Here is a 13,866-nt window from a genome sequence, read left to right on the forward strand (position 1 = left end):
TGCAATATTTTATTATGTCTGCCCGCAGAACTAGTCGAATTGCAAACATATTTCAGAAAAAATTCTACCAAAATATGAATATGGGTTCACGCGTCAGCTGACAGCAATGAAGGAGACTTTCAGGTGGAATCCATGCGAAAGACAACCTGGTAGAGCCTAAAATTTGTTTGCGTAATGCTACACTGGTAGGTGATTTCATCTTAATTTTGTTTTCTCTAATGTATATCGGCCTGACGAAGTAAACTGTGCTAATAAAGATTATTCTGAGCAGGACAGTTATTGCGTTCTGTACACAGTATTGCATGCCGTATATTTCTTGTTTCGTCCCCTTTTTATGAAATAAAAGCTCTCCAAGCACTCAAGATTCTTGTCATTGGTCGACAATAAAGTTTTCCCTGGTCCAAGGTTGTAGTGCACCCAGCAGCTTTTACCAAAGAGCTGCACAAGGTAGCATCTATCAAATGCCGCATTTGCCCACCTGCCCCAAAAATTACATTATTCAGATGGTGGCAGTAGGCTAGTTTTGGTTTTGTATTCGAACATACAAGGGGATGTTGAACGTACAAACGCACTCGTAATTTTGATGACGGTACAACTCAAAAGCATGCTTGTTTTTAATGTCAGGGCCGCATAGCCTTCGTCCCGCAGCTGCCTACTGTGTACAATATGACCATCAGAGACAACATCCTCTTCAGCAAAACCATGGATACCGAGTACTATCACCAAGTTATTCGGTGCTGCCAGCTCATGAAAGACTTCAGCAGGTGGAGCTCGGGAGACCTCACTGAGGTCGGTGAGAAGGTAAGCGTGATTGAATATCAGCCATGGAAGCCGAACGTCACCGCTTCCTATCGAAAAATCATACTCTTATCTGTTATCATTTCTTTACTGCTTCAAAGCTCTTAATTTTTGCGTCGCCACGTTGAACGAGCGATTGAACTCAGTGAGATAAAGCACTTTCAACGGGAACAACTTTCCCCCGCTAGCGGTTCGGTGCTCACCGCTGCTCACTGCTGTTGCCAAGGCGGGGCAGAAGAGGTCACGCTGTGGTTTTGGAGTGCAGTGCAGTCCCTTGGTGGCCGTCACTGAGCAGAAAGTGCATAAATTTATTGAGCCACAGCAGCGATTGTAATTGGGTTTTAACATTCGAAATACTGATTTCGTTTATACTTATGGCCAGCTACAATTCTGTAATTGCAACCAGGCGTCTTTCGGTTATAGTTAGACGGAAATTCTTAGAAATGACTTAACCTGCTCAGCAGTTAACATTACCCTCCCGATTAACGAGAAGAGAAAACTGGGCAAGTTGGAACGGATCTATCTTAAAGCAGCGCGAAACACAGGACGTAGTATCCTGATATCCGAGGTCCGCCTGCACTAGTATAACTAAACCACGAAAGCTGTCTGTATCTTAAAAACACTATGCTTTAAAAACCTTTGTAACGTTTCCTTGAAACACCGGATATTTTAGCGATGTCTTACCTGTACCCACCTATCAAGCGGAAACGTGGAAGCGAAGTTAACGGTTGTGCTTAAATTCAGTACAATGAAATGAGCTACGAAAAGAAAATGAAATGTTCTATGGTTATATCATCCCAATCGAAGTTGAGAAAAAAGGACGCTGACAGTTCATGTAATTGAAAGGCACGATAGCCGATGGTAGTTAAGGGCAACGGAATGGAGTCCAAGTTCGGTAAAAGTATGTTTGGGCGTCTGAGATTCATGTCGCGGAGGAGGGGGTTAGAGAGTTTACAGAGATAAGGTGGATTCAGCTTGCACAGGACAGGATTAATTGAACGCATAATGAAGGGACGTTTGTCCGGCAGTCAGAACAGCTAGGCGGCTGTTGATGATTATATATATTATTAATGAGCTCTTTACATGGCAAGAGGCCCTGCTATAAGGATCGTGATCACATTAGATGGCTTCTGCAATGTGCAAGACTGCGCGATTTTTCATTTTCTCATTGTGGAAAGTTAAGATTCATCTGTAAGGGCAAGAAGTACGTCGCTAAGAAGTACGAAGGCTAAGACGAAAGAAAGCATCACAACATAAGCCACCACGAGCTGGCACGAAATGTGCTTCGCTCCGTTTCAACCCTTTCCGCCGATTCTCCTGATAGCTGATAACAATAAGCTCAAATCTCTACGCTATTACGCGCTATCGATTATCTCTGGAGACAAACGTTCGTTGCGATAAATAAAAGGAACGAGAAATAAATTGTTATTCCCCGAACAACCACGCACCGCGGCCTCAGTATCTCCAACGACTGTGTGAGGGTGATTGAAGAAGTATGTAGTTTTCTCTACTGCCAAGTACAAGCGTTGCGCGGAATAATACAGGAGCGCGCAAATGGCCGCAATGTAGCGGTAGTCCCACCATCAAGTGAGGTAACAAGCGGCAAGAACTAATTGGTCGTGCAGGCGGAGAAACACATTGCGCCCATTACGTCACCCCCATTTTCACTGCAACGCTGGCAGTTTTTACCGCTTGAACAATGCCGCGCTTTTCAGAAATTGCCGCCAGGTGTCCGGCTGCTCGCAACTACAATCGGCTCGCGGTAGTAGGCCGAGTATTTTCGTGTGGCTCGCGTACTCGGACTCTTGGCGAGCACCGCCATAAACATTTAAAATTTTGGTTGCGACGATAACATTTTCTTCCTCCTTTAGTGCGATGTTGCTGCCCAGTATGTAGGTTCTGCCAAACGACTTTGGATTTTCCGCTTAAGAAGGCACTCTTTGCTCTTATTGTGAATTTCCCCAGGGGATCAACCTGAGCGGTGGCCAAAAGCAGCGCATCAGCATCGCCAGGGCTGTGTATAGCCGCAGCGATGTGTACCTGCTTGACGACCCACTTAGTAGCCTCGACGCCACTGTTGCCGGACATCTCTTCAGAGAGGTCATCAGCAAACACGGCTTGCTGAAAGACAAGGTAAGTTGCTGTCGCATCACGTGAGCTTATCGTGATGGTTCACATAGAATCACAGGGAGCTGCATGAATCGTACATTAGACGCAACAAAAATAAGTAACCTGAATGTTGCCGTGCGTCGATGCGGCTTCGTAGCAAACTATCAGAAAACCTGCTGAAAATTATATTTCTTGTTGGGCACACTGAGGTAAAATATAGCTATAAGGTTTGCCTAACGCAATGCAGTAAAGATATTTCGTGAGTTATTGCGAGACGTGGAGGTCCTTGTTGTAAAGAGAAGGCGGGATGATGGGCCACATGGCAACAAAACACGAAGGTAAAAAAGGAAGGGGGATCCATAGAATTCTTAGCCAGCATTTTGACAAGCGGGCTTGTCATCGGCAAGACAAATTTTCTTGTCGAAACGTTGGGTGCGCACCGTAACGCTCCCCCTTCCTTTGTTACGATGTGTTGAACTCATGTTACAGTTTCATTTGATTTCTTCCCTGAACTTTTCTGAAACGGTCGCTTTTTCCGCTGCCGCTTACTGCACAATGATTTAAGTATTACAGACGATGCTGTCTTCTTAGCATCAGAGAGATATCCGTTTACATGCGGAATTTTTTATGCTAGACTCTCTGTAACCGCATAATAAGACGGATTCCTAGATTTGTTTCAAAACCTGAAGAATATGACTAAATTTTGGAGAGTGGCTACTCCAACGGCGGCATTTTCAGTATATTGACACTGAAGGGTCTTGCCTGCACATAAACCGCACGGATGATCGTTTGCGAGAATGGAAAACTTAGGGAATCTGAGCATTCCAATGGACACGGTGGTCCATTCTTGGGGAAAACAGGGGAACGTGGGACCGCGCTCGGCTCACCGCGGGAGCGTCCAGCGCGGCCGCATATCAAAGCGGGCATCCGCTGCATCTGCGCTCAAGCGCTGTAGCTGATGACGCGCAACATTGCCTGTAGGTCTGCCTAGGCCTGCGCCACCTCGCTTCGATGCGGGGCCGCACCGGACACTCTGGCGCACCGCGTAGCGCGACATCGTTCTGCCACGCGAGCCCCAAGAGTTCCCAGTCAGGTGCAGCCGACTGTATGGTGTTTCTTTCTGTGTCTAAAGTAGTCAGCGCGTAATCTAAATGCAGCCAATATAAATGAATTGTAAATCTAAAATTATGAACAAAATTCTTGACTTCAGTAATCTCCAAGACCGCATGGGGGGGGGGGGGGGGGGGGCGTTGACAACTCGAAATGGTTCTGTTTTGTTGTGTACACACATCCGCGAAAATAATCGGCTTTTCTTTTGAGCAGGCGAAATATAAATCAATTCCAGTAGTTCTCGCCCACAAAGATAGCACATCTTTGGTCTACAACGGTCGAAAGCTCGATCACATTGCCTTCGCAAGCACTCGTTTGGAACTGAAGAGCTCTGCGCGGAGAATTTTGTAAACATTCGGTATGTCTTACTAGCTAGGGGATTTGAGTCCTCAAAACGAGCAAGCGGTCGACCAAACTGGTTAACGATAGAGCCGGAGAATGACGCGTAAATATCGTCGATTGCCGCGCAAGGAATAGGAACGTGCGTCGCCTATAAGCTCCCGGCCGTGTGTGCTGAATTTTTAGGAAGATATTTTACGGCCATATATTTGTACTTCAACATAGTAGAGGCCAATAAACCTCGGGCAGCCGAATGCTATCTGAAGACCTGCAAAACGGCATTGCGTAAAACTCATAGTGGTGATTTTGGATGCTGTTATAAATCCTTGCCACGTCATGCAGCATTCTAATGTGAACATGGAGACGGGCGTAGTATGGACATTGAGCGATTTACTCTGATATGACAAGCTTTCTGACCTTTTGCTAAAAAAAAACACAGTTCAAAGAAACTACAGATAATGTTTACTACATTCGAATCAGTGCAAAAAAAAACAAATTTGTGCTACGTACTAGACGACAGCAAGCTGGCAGAGCCGCAGGACGGAGCGCTAGCAGTGTAGTCAAGCTGCGAACAAACGAAGGAACTGACAACGGCCGATATGCTCGGGGTTGGTAGCCATCGGATTAGTGCTTACTAATACTTCAGTCCTTCTAGAAACACGAGTGTTGATCATACAGGCACGCAGATGCCGCCCTTTCACTGCATAACATTACTGCAAAATCTTCGCGCCATCGAGCAAAAATAATGTTCATTTTGCGGTTTATGTTCGCCACAGAGTAGACTTTTGAGTGAGAAAAAGTTTTTTTTGGGCAAAACGAACAAACATTGGATATTTTTTAGGTAGCTATATTTTTTCAGCTAATTCTAATGGTGCGAATAAATTACTTCAATAGTTTTTGTTTAAATTACTTCGAAAATTTAAAAACTAAAAACCGGTCTTGTGGGCAGCTTTTACCCTGTGCATGCATCGTAATCGGTTGAAAAAATAGAAAATCGGTTTTTCAGGAGCGCGAACGGCGGACACCCGAACCGCGCCATAAGTGAAGTGAGTAAGGTGGGTTAGAAAGAAGAAAGAGGCGCCGTAGTTGAGGCCTCCGGAATAATTTTAACCACTTGGAGATCTTTAAAGTGCTCTGACATCGCACCTCTTGCGTTCCGCCTTCATCGAAGCACGGCCGCTGCGGCCGGGCTTCAACCCGAGAACTGCGGCTCAGTCGCCGAGCGCTCTCACCACTGATCGACCACGGCGGATAAAATGGGCTACAACGTGCTAAGATGTATCATATTCATTTCGCTCCATCATCTGTAACGCACTTCAAGGTGCGTAGACGTTGCTTCGTACTAATACAAAGAAGGTTTCATTGTTTTTACTTCGCCGCACTATTCTGCGCGCGTCACCATGTTCGTCGTTACTCTCGTCATCTGAAGTGGTCTCCAGCTCGCAACCGAAGTCAGAGTTCCTGTCGGACACAAGTTCCAGATCATCAGCAACGCTGCTGTAAGAAATGCACCGAGAAACAGCTGTTTTTACTAAGGACGTGGCCGCCACCGTCATGCTTCATGGGAAACACCACTTTTAGATTACTGTTGTCAGCATTAAAGCACGCGTTAAAGATACGAAAGGCGTTTTTTTTTCATTGAGAATTACCATCCTCTAGTGCTGAAATTTGGAAGTAACTCACTTGCCAATCCTAACTGGTCTTTAGTGGTGGGAGCAGCGCAAAATTGTCCAGGACAAGTGTGATTTGTCATTCGCGACATCGGTACAGCTCGACGAGATATGAGTGGGAACACCGGAGCGCTTGGCCACCGCACTTCGCGGACCACTGTCACCGATATGCGGCGAGAATTAGTAGCAAATGGCATGTCCAGCGTGCATGGCCGGCTGGTATTTCCACGCATGACCCTGTGTCGCGAATTGGGGTGACGCGTCCCCGGCTGCTGAAGGGGAACGCTTTCGCGTGCAGGTTCGAAGAAGAAAACAAACGACTCAAACAAAGCAAAACGAAGCCGTGTTTATACTTTAAATGAAAGGAGCCAACAACAAACGAAACACCAAGGAAAACACACACTAGACACGCGTACAACACTGCGGATAAAAAGGAGAGAGTTCACCGGATACAAAGCGTCCCAGGTGGAGCGGGAATGCCTTGCAGGCAGCATGGACGCGGGTTGGCGACTTGCGATGCGTCGCTGGCTTTGGGTCCAGGGAAGCGGTGGTAGAGAGCCAGGAGGTGAGGAACGGAGATGGACACGGGAGACGCTGACGAACTCCTGTCAGCCGCCCCAAAGAACTGGGAAGCTGCAGCAGGAAAACCGTAGCCAGGTCCTGTCGACAGCGTTCCATAACACCGTAGGCTTGTGCAGCCTATCCAAGGAAGCCTTGGCAGCAAAGACCCTCAATCCATCTGCTGCCTCTTCCAACCTCGAAAGGGACGCAGTAGGCCTGCGTCGTTGATTCAAGGGAAGTCCACGGCAGCACAGACCCGAAGTCTGACGGCTGCCACCTCCACGCTTGAATGGGACTCAATGGTCTTGCATCGATGATTCAAGGGAAGTCACTGGCAGCACGGACCCAACGTCCGACAGCTGCCACTTCCACGCTAGAATGACGAGACTTGTGCTGCGGTGTCTTCCTCTACACCTCGGTTGGAGCGTCGACAGTTAGGTGTGCACATCACACACTGGTGGCACCCATTCTCGTCGGCTGTCGGCGGCAGCGCTTCGTGAAGCGTGGAGGTCATGCACTCCAGTGTTCCCGCTCATATTGGTTCTGTACAGTCCCGATTGACGAGTACAGTTTGGGGTTCGCGGTTAAAGGGTTAACTGCGTGATAAGTTGGGTAAGCAGTCATTGCCGAAATTCAAGCGACGTATTTTTGACAGAGGTTACTCATTGTTGCAGATGACGTGCGCTGTACTGAGCGGCCTGATGGTAATCACTTGAGGATAGGTTTTTGTTTATAAGTGGTCTATTTCACAGAACCGATATTTTAAAACCACTTCAGTTTCGCATCATCACTGTCAGCATTTCGCAATGAATAGTGGCATTCTCAAGGAAGGTATTGTCCAAAACAATAATCAGATATGCAAGAAACTTAAGTGTGTTGCCTATCACGAAGTTGCTGCAGCTACCCTGCTTTTTGTTTTCTTCATTATGCTTACGGGTACTTGGCAGTCCGAGCTCATGATCGTGGTCATGATCATGATGAATATGACGCAAGAGAATCTCTGGCCAAGGAGCGCCATTCAACAATGTTTTTCTCTTTTACTCAAGGTAGGGTCAAAAACCCATTTCCCACGCATTTCACCCTAAAGAAACCGAGCACCAGGCAGAGGAAAGCTTGTACCCATTGCATCAGTGGTGGGTTCCTGGCGGCGCTGAGCTACCACTTCCGTGCCTCTCGCATGCGAGGTGGATGCTCAAACTACTAGGCCACTCCTGCGGTCTCTGAGCTAACTGCGTCTTAAGAACTACAAAGTGAAAAGCATTTATTTGCAGGGCGTTTTATATATATTTTCAGACCCGAATTATGGTCTGTAACCAAGGCCAGTACTTGCATCATATGGACAAGCTTCTGCTGGTAAACGGAAGGGGCGTTCGGGTGTATAACAAGCTGGAAGACCTGATTCAGGACCAGGACTCACCCCGACACTTTCGTCAAGCTCTTTATCGAAGTTCCTGCCATGTTCACGGAAGAGCAGAGTAAGGAAGTAAGATTTACATCATTGTGAGGTATTGAAAGGGTGTACATGCTTTAAAACCGCAGATTATTTCCTTGGTGATGCTAGTGTGACATTTTTATGATTAATATTATAAATTATCTCGAGCATAGTTTTAGAAGCAGTGTAATATGAAAAGGGGCTCATGTATATGACAGCTGTATTCTTTAGTGCTTGTGATAGTTTTCGATTGCCGTGTTCTTGCAGCCTTTTTCCCCTGTGATCCCAGCCCATATAACAAATGCCGAACCACAGGGCAGCGTTCGTTCGGCGCCGTGTCAGCGTCCCGTCTACTGGCGTCACCGATGGAAAAATTCCGGCGCTAGGAGCGAGGCAACGCAGGGAGACGCAGACGTTTGGCGAGGCGAATCTCAGCGTCGGCGGCGAAAATAGTAGGTGGCGATTGGTACGGACCAATGACTAGCCGTGCATTGCCAGCGACACCCGGATTAATGCACTCTGCTGCTGTACCCGCAGCCCGTTTCTGTCAAGGCAACAGCGCCCCTTCAGTAACCTTGCTATTGACCCCTTTGCCCCCGTAGTAGGTTGACATCGGCGCTGATAAGGACGATTAGAGAGCGACAGAGGATAATTTAATTATGCAAAGAAAAACATCTCGTCACAAGCCATCATTGTACACAATTGTCATTTAAAAACTCTACAAATGAAGATGAGCACATGGTACCAGGAATGCCTGGGAGAAGGCCGTTCCAGTCTGTGGCGCTTCGGAAGGAAAAGCAAGCACGGTATGAAGCGGTTCGAGCTCGTGGACGCCCAGGTTTAAACTGACGGCTGGTGCGGTTGAATATGCTGGTCGCTGCTGTGATGTGTGGTTCATGAAAAGAAGAAAAGAAGAACTTGTGAGACAAAGACAGGCTGATCAAGCGGTGTAAACTAGAGAGCGTTGACAAGCCGGATTTTGATTTTGAAGCGATAGTTCAATCTGCTAGGTAAAGCCGGGTATCGCCATGTGTGCAGCATATCCTTCGGCAGCGCTGCCCACCAGATAGTGAACAAACTGCCCACCGTGGCAGGTGGCAGTTAAATTAAAGATTGGTCGCTAGAGGCGAGCAACCTGGGTCGCACAAACCCTACAGGTGGCAGCACCTGCCATCGCAGGGCAGTGGCGCATCGCTCAACCACTGCACCACTGTGCCAGGAGTGGACTCCCAGGTGTCTTCGAATGTAGGTTTTGTTTGGTTTATTGGGGTTTAACGTCCCGAAGCAACTCAGGCTATGAGGGACGCTGTAGTGAAGGGCTCTAGAAATTTCTACCACCTGGGGTGCTTTAACGTGCACTGACAACGCACTGCACACGGGTCTATAGAATTTCGCCTTTATCGTAATTCAGCCGCCGCGGCCAGGATCGAACCCGCCTCTTTCGGGTCAGCAGCCGAGCGCCGTAACCCCTGAGCCACCACAGCGGGGTCTCTTTAAAAGTAGAGTGACCAGTTCTGCATATATGGGAATTAGCCATTACCCTATCGCGTCCTGTTCTTAAGGCGGAGCTTGTGTCCCCACTTTTTAAAAATGAAAGCAGACGTCGCAAAAGTGTAAGGAGTGAATGAAGCTAGTAGCGTCATTTTTAACAGGTTCTAACGAGTCGGTGGCATATAATTGATGCGGGTTCCAAATGGGCGAGGCGTATTCGAATGTCTGCCTGACAAGTGTGTTGTACGCGAGTAGTTTAACATGCGGCGAGGCGTTTCATAAACCACGTTTCGAAAAGTTTAACGCTTTTTTAGATGCCGACATAATATTGGTAACTTTTTCGCGCAAAGATAGATCGTTACTTATAAATGGTTACTTATAAGATTGGAGTAGCTCTAGTGGCGTTTTAGTGATAGTGTAAGGCAGGACAAAAAGGCTGTGACCGCGAGAGAAGGCCATGTATTCACTTTTAGTCACGGTTAGGGTCATTATCAAGTTGCTGCACCATTCTAGAACACTGTTAGGATCAGACTACTGAGTGGCTTGGTGAGAGGGAGCGATCTTTCTTCACCCAGCTGGCGTCTGATTGGTATCCTGTCATATGTCTGGTCGCCCCATCCTGCTGGCTCCGGGTGTCGACGTCGGTACATGAGACGCTGACACGGCACCGAAGAAACGCTTCTTTGTGGTTCGGCCTTTAATATTCCAAGCGGACGTTTCAATTCTTCTTGTAGATCAGCTATCGAGCAACTGGATGAAAACAATACAGTTGGCCGCCTAACTCGAGATGAAATAGGAGAATCGAGAAGAGTGAGTATTTGTCAACTTTCAACACCCCTTTACCATCTGGTTGATAGCGGTATTGCTAATGTCAGAGATATAGATTACGAGCTTGTAAGCAGTTGAAAAACATTTTTATTGTGCTCTATTGATTAAAAGCAACTACAATTAATCCGCGAAGCAAAATAGATTTCTGATTAATTTTTTATGCCTCATAGTTTTTTCTGCTCAGAGGCGTCACCGCAACATTTAAAGGGTGACCTCGCTTTGCTCGGTATACAGGTGCGCTCTCCTAGCACCTCCAACTATAACCAAGTCTCTCCGGAGCCTTCTTTCCTTCCGAGATTCTTCTCACCGAACGCCCTTACTCGATCGGTGCCACTTCCGTAGACGCTTTTTTTCGCAGCAGGCAGCCAACGGGCTCCACGGGCTCTAAGAAATGCGCGGCTGTTGTACCGTTTCCGCACCTCGCAACCCGCGGGTCCCGTTTTTGTGACATCCGCGGCGTGATGTGTTGTTCCAAGATCGACAATTAACTGGCGTTTTAAGCCTTCCTGTGGCAAATTCTCTGCAGCCTCGTCTCGAACCCATCATCATTCTGAACAGCCGTGCGTCAGGTTGCGCCCGCTGCTCGTTAGACGGCTTGCCCGCATGCGCACACGTAAGCACACTGCGCTCGCTCTGCCAGCCCTCCGGGGCGACGTAACCACGCGCACCACAGTAGGCCACGGCTTAGTTAAAAGATTTTGCGAAGGCCACAACTGATCAGAAATTTGACGTGGAGGTGGCGGCTGCTTAGTGCTGATCTTCTTTACGCTCTCACTGCCGCAAGGCCTTCCAAGTACGAACCTCGTACGAAATGGCAATTGAAGGTCACCTTTTAAGCGGAGAAGTCGTGCTGTCTCTGTACGCATGTGTGCGTGTAGAATTTTAATTGACATATGCAGCCAAGCTTGTGGAGGGTGTTGTTGGATGAGCGTTCATGTTGGGTGCTGCACTTTAGGAGAAAGACGATGGGTGGGTACGCGCCTTACCTAGGGTCGCTAGGAGATTATAGAGGATAGGGCCAACTTCTAGGCGCCATCCGGAAGAACCACGGCTGGGGACACCTGTGGGGTCCAGCGAAATTTTACGGACCACATTAAAAAGAATGGTCAGTGTGAGCCCTGTATAAGAGCTTTCACGGTAAAGTTTGATGCGCAATGGGCGGCAGCGTGAAAATTAGGAGGCTATTGATCAGGCAACCCTACTCCCGACGCAAAGCTCTCACTTAGTTCTTTGATGCTCTAAATGTACATTAGGAAATTTAATGTTTATGGCAGTTTAACGTCCCAAGAGAAGTCGAGCGTAGCAGGAGCTGGCAGAGAGTTTGATGGGCGGATGAGATTAAGTTTGCGGGGATACGGTGGCCGCAACGGGCAAAGGACAGGGTTAATTGCAGAGACATGGGAGAGGACTTTGCCCTTCAGTTGGTGTAGTCGGGCTCATGATGTTGATGATGATAATGAACGTCTCAAAGCGACTCAGGCTATGAGAGACACCGTAGTGAAGGGCTGCGGAAATTTCAGCCACCTTGCATCCGCTGACGTGCACTCACATCGCACAGCACACGGGCCTCTATAATTTCGCCTTAATCGAAATTCTACCGCCGCGACCGGCATCGAACTCGCGTCTTTCGGGTCAGCAGCTGAGGGCCATAACCACTGAGTCACAGCGGCGGCTTCAATATCTATAAAACAAAAAGCGCTTTCTCACCACGCACCCTGTACAAAGCTGCGCACATGCTGAATAGCTATTACTTAGCAGGAAAGTGAAGTGTTATCATTCCAGCAGTTTGGCTGTTTTGAGAAATATATTGCTGCCCGTTTGTGAATACGTTGTGTGCGTCTTTTTTTTCCCAGACGGGATGGCAGCTAATGTGCAGGCTGCTCCGCTTATCTCGATGGCCGGCTCTTGTAGCGGTACTCGCGTTCCTGGCATCTGCGTGGTCTTTCACAATGCAGCAGCTGTGGATCAAACGGTGGACGGATGCCACCGGGGGTGGTGATGCTCCAAGTCTACATGCGCCGCAACCGCCGTGGGCTTTGGTCCTGGTTGGCCTATGCTTGACGGACGGTATACTTCTCTCGAGCATTCCATCTTGGTTGGTGCCGGCAGTTTGAACAGTATACTACCTTACAGGAGTAGCTTCTTTACGTAGTTTAAATCATGCATATTTTTTTAGTATTGTCAACATACGGGAAGCATTTCATCAAAGATATGTTGCGCTTAGCAATTTGCGTACGAGTGCGGCTCACAGCTCCTAAGAGTGAAACATGTTGCCAAGTTTCCTGGTGATGGTGGTGGTGAAAAACATTTATCTTCTGTTAAACTGTTACAGGGAGGTGATTAAGGTAGGGCCCTATTGGCCCTGTCCCCTTCACAATACTAGATGAAATGCTTGACAACGAATATATGCGCAATGGACTTGATCATGCTGGGCCTTGGCTTGTGGGTTCGCATTTTTTACGCAAAGTTTCCCTGTCCGAACAATAGCACTTTTGAGCCGCCCTAGAATCCAGTGCGACCTTTCTTCCGTGCATTTTATGCTTACACCTCCTCTCAACAACTGGTTAGAGTATCAGTTTGTTTACTGGAGGTTCTTTTCTGCATCCTAACTAGTTCGATGTTTTAGGCAAATGTGTAGCGTTTTCATTCTACAGCAATCAGTTCTAATGCTAGCCGTATTTCTGACTTGATTTCAAGTGCACATGCTACGAAGCCATCTTTGCAGTGACCTTATAAATATTTTCCCTGTTGCCCACGAGGTTGCACATGTTCTGTCTTATTGAAGGAAAAATGTTAGGCACGTATTTGGCCATTTAAAAAACTTCATGAAAAGAGTCATTCATCGCCATCACATGTTTAGGTATTCAGCCTACTTTTGTGAGCCTGCTCAATAACGTATGTGACGTTGCCACTACGCCAAGAAAATTGCTGACAAAGCACAACAACTAGCGGTGCGAGGCAGAGTGGTTCTCGGGAATATTGGCATCATAGCTTCCCTACAGACTATAGCACGTGTGTCTATCGGTAAGCTATTTTTCTTGCTGACGCTAATTGCATTCCGCACAGTTAACCTGGCGCTCGTAGAAAGGAGGTAACATTGCTAGTAGTCAAGGGGGTTATATACTACACATGTTTATTTCCATGTTGGATCAATGGCCATTGAGTTATTCTGATAATCCAAGGTCAAGGAATGTGTTCCGGACGCCATTTTGGTCCGATAGAAGGGGACAGGCACCCGCAGGTGCGTTAGCTACGTCCGTCGCCTTAATGAACCCGGGGGTAAGAATGAATACAAGGCAAAATCGTGGTTTGAGCTAGTTGGTACATCTTCAAAACTTCACCAGCGCTGCGACGAGGAACAAAGACAGAGAAGGAAGGACAAGGACAAGCGCTACGAACAACTGAAAGCTTATTTGAAAAAACACTGATTATATGCACACAACTGACAACCCAAAGCGCCTGCGCTTCCCGCAAAAAGCACGCAAAAGAAAGTTAAGAATCTAGATACAAAATTTCACACTCATGTAT

General features: G+C 47.4%; 1 protein-coding gene across 1 annotated transcript in view; it reads left to right on the forward strand.

The window, feature by feature from the left end:
- LOC149337314 (multidrug resistance protein mrp-7-like) overlaps positions 1-13,866 on the forward strand; it is a 170,448-nt gene that overhangs the window by 119,901 nt on the left and 36,681 nt on the right. Inside the window, exons 15-19 of the mRNA XM_089553414.1 lie at positions 625-801; positions 2,764-2,931; positions 7,881-8,062; positions 10,245-10,320; positions 12,192-12,405. Of these exons, the coding sequence (XP_089409540.1) occupies positions 625-801; positions 2,764-2,931; positions 7,881-8,062; positions 10,245-10,320; positions 12,192-12,405 (817 nt within the window). The remainder of the gene's footprint in view (positions 1-624; positions 802-2,763; positions 2,932-7,880; positions 8,063-10,244; positions 10,321-12,191; positions 12,406-13,866) is intronic.

The sequence above is a fragment of the Amblyomma mixtum genome, chromosome 7 (genome assembly GCF_055824585.1).
Source record: "Amblyomma mixtum isolate Tamu chromosome 7, ASM5582458v1, whole genome shotgun sequence".
NCBI classification, from domain to species: Eukaryota; Metazoa; Arthropoda; class Arachnida; order Ixodida; family Ixodidae; genus Amblyomma; species Amblyomma mixtum.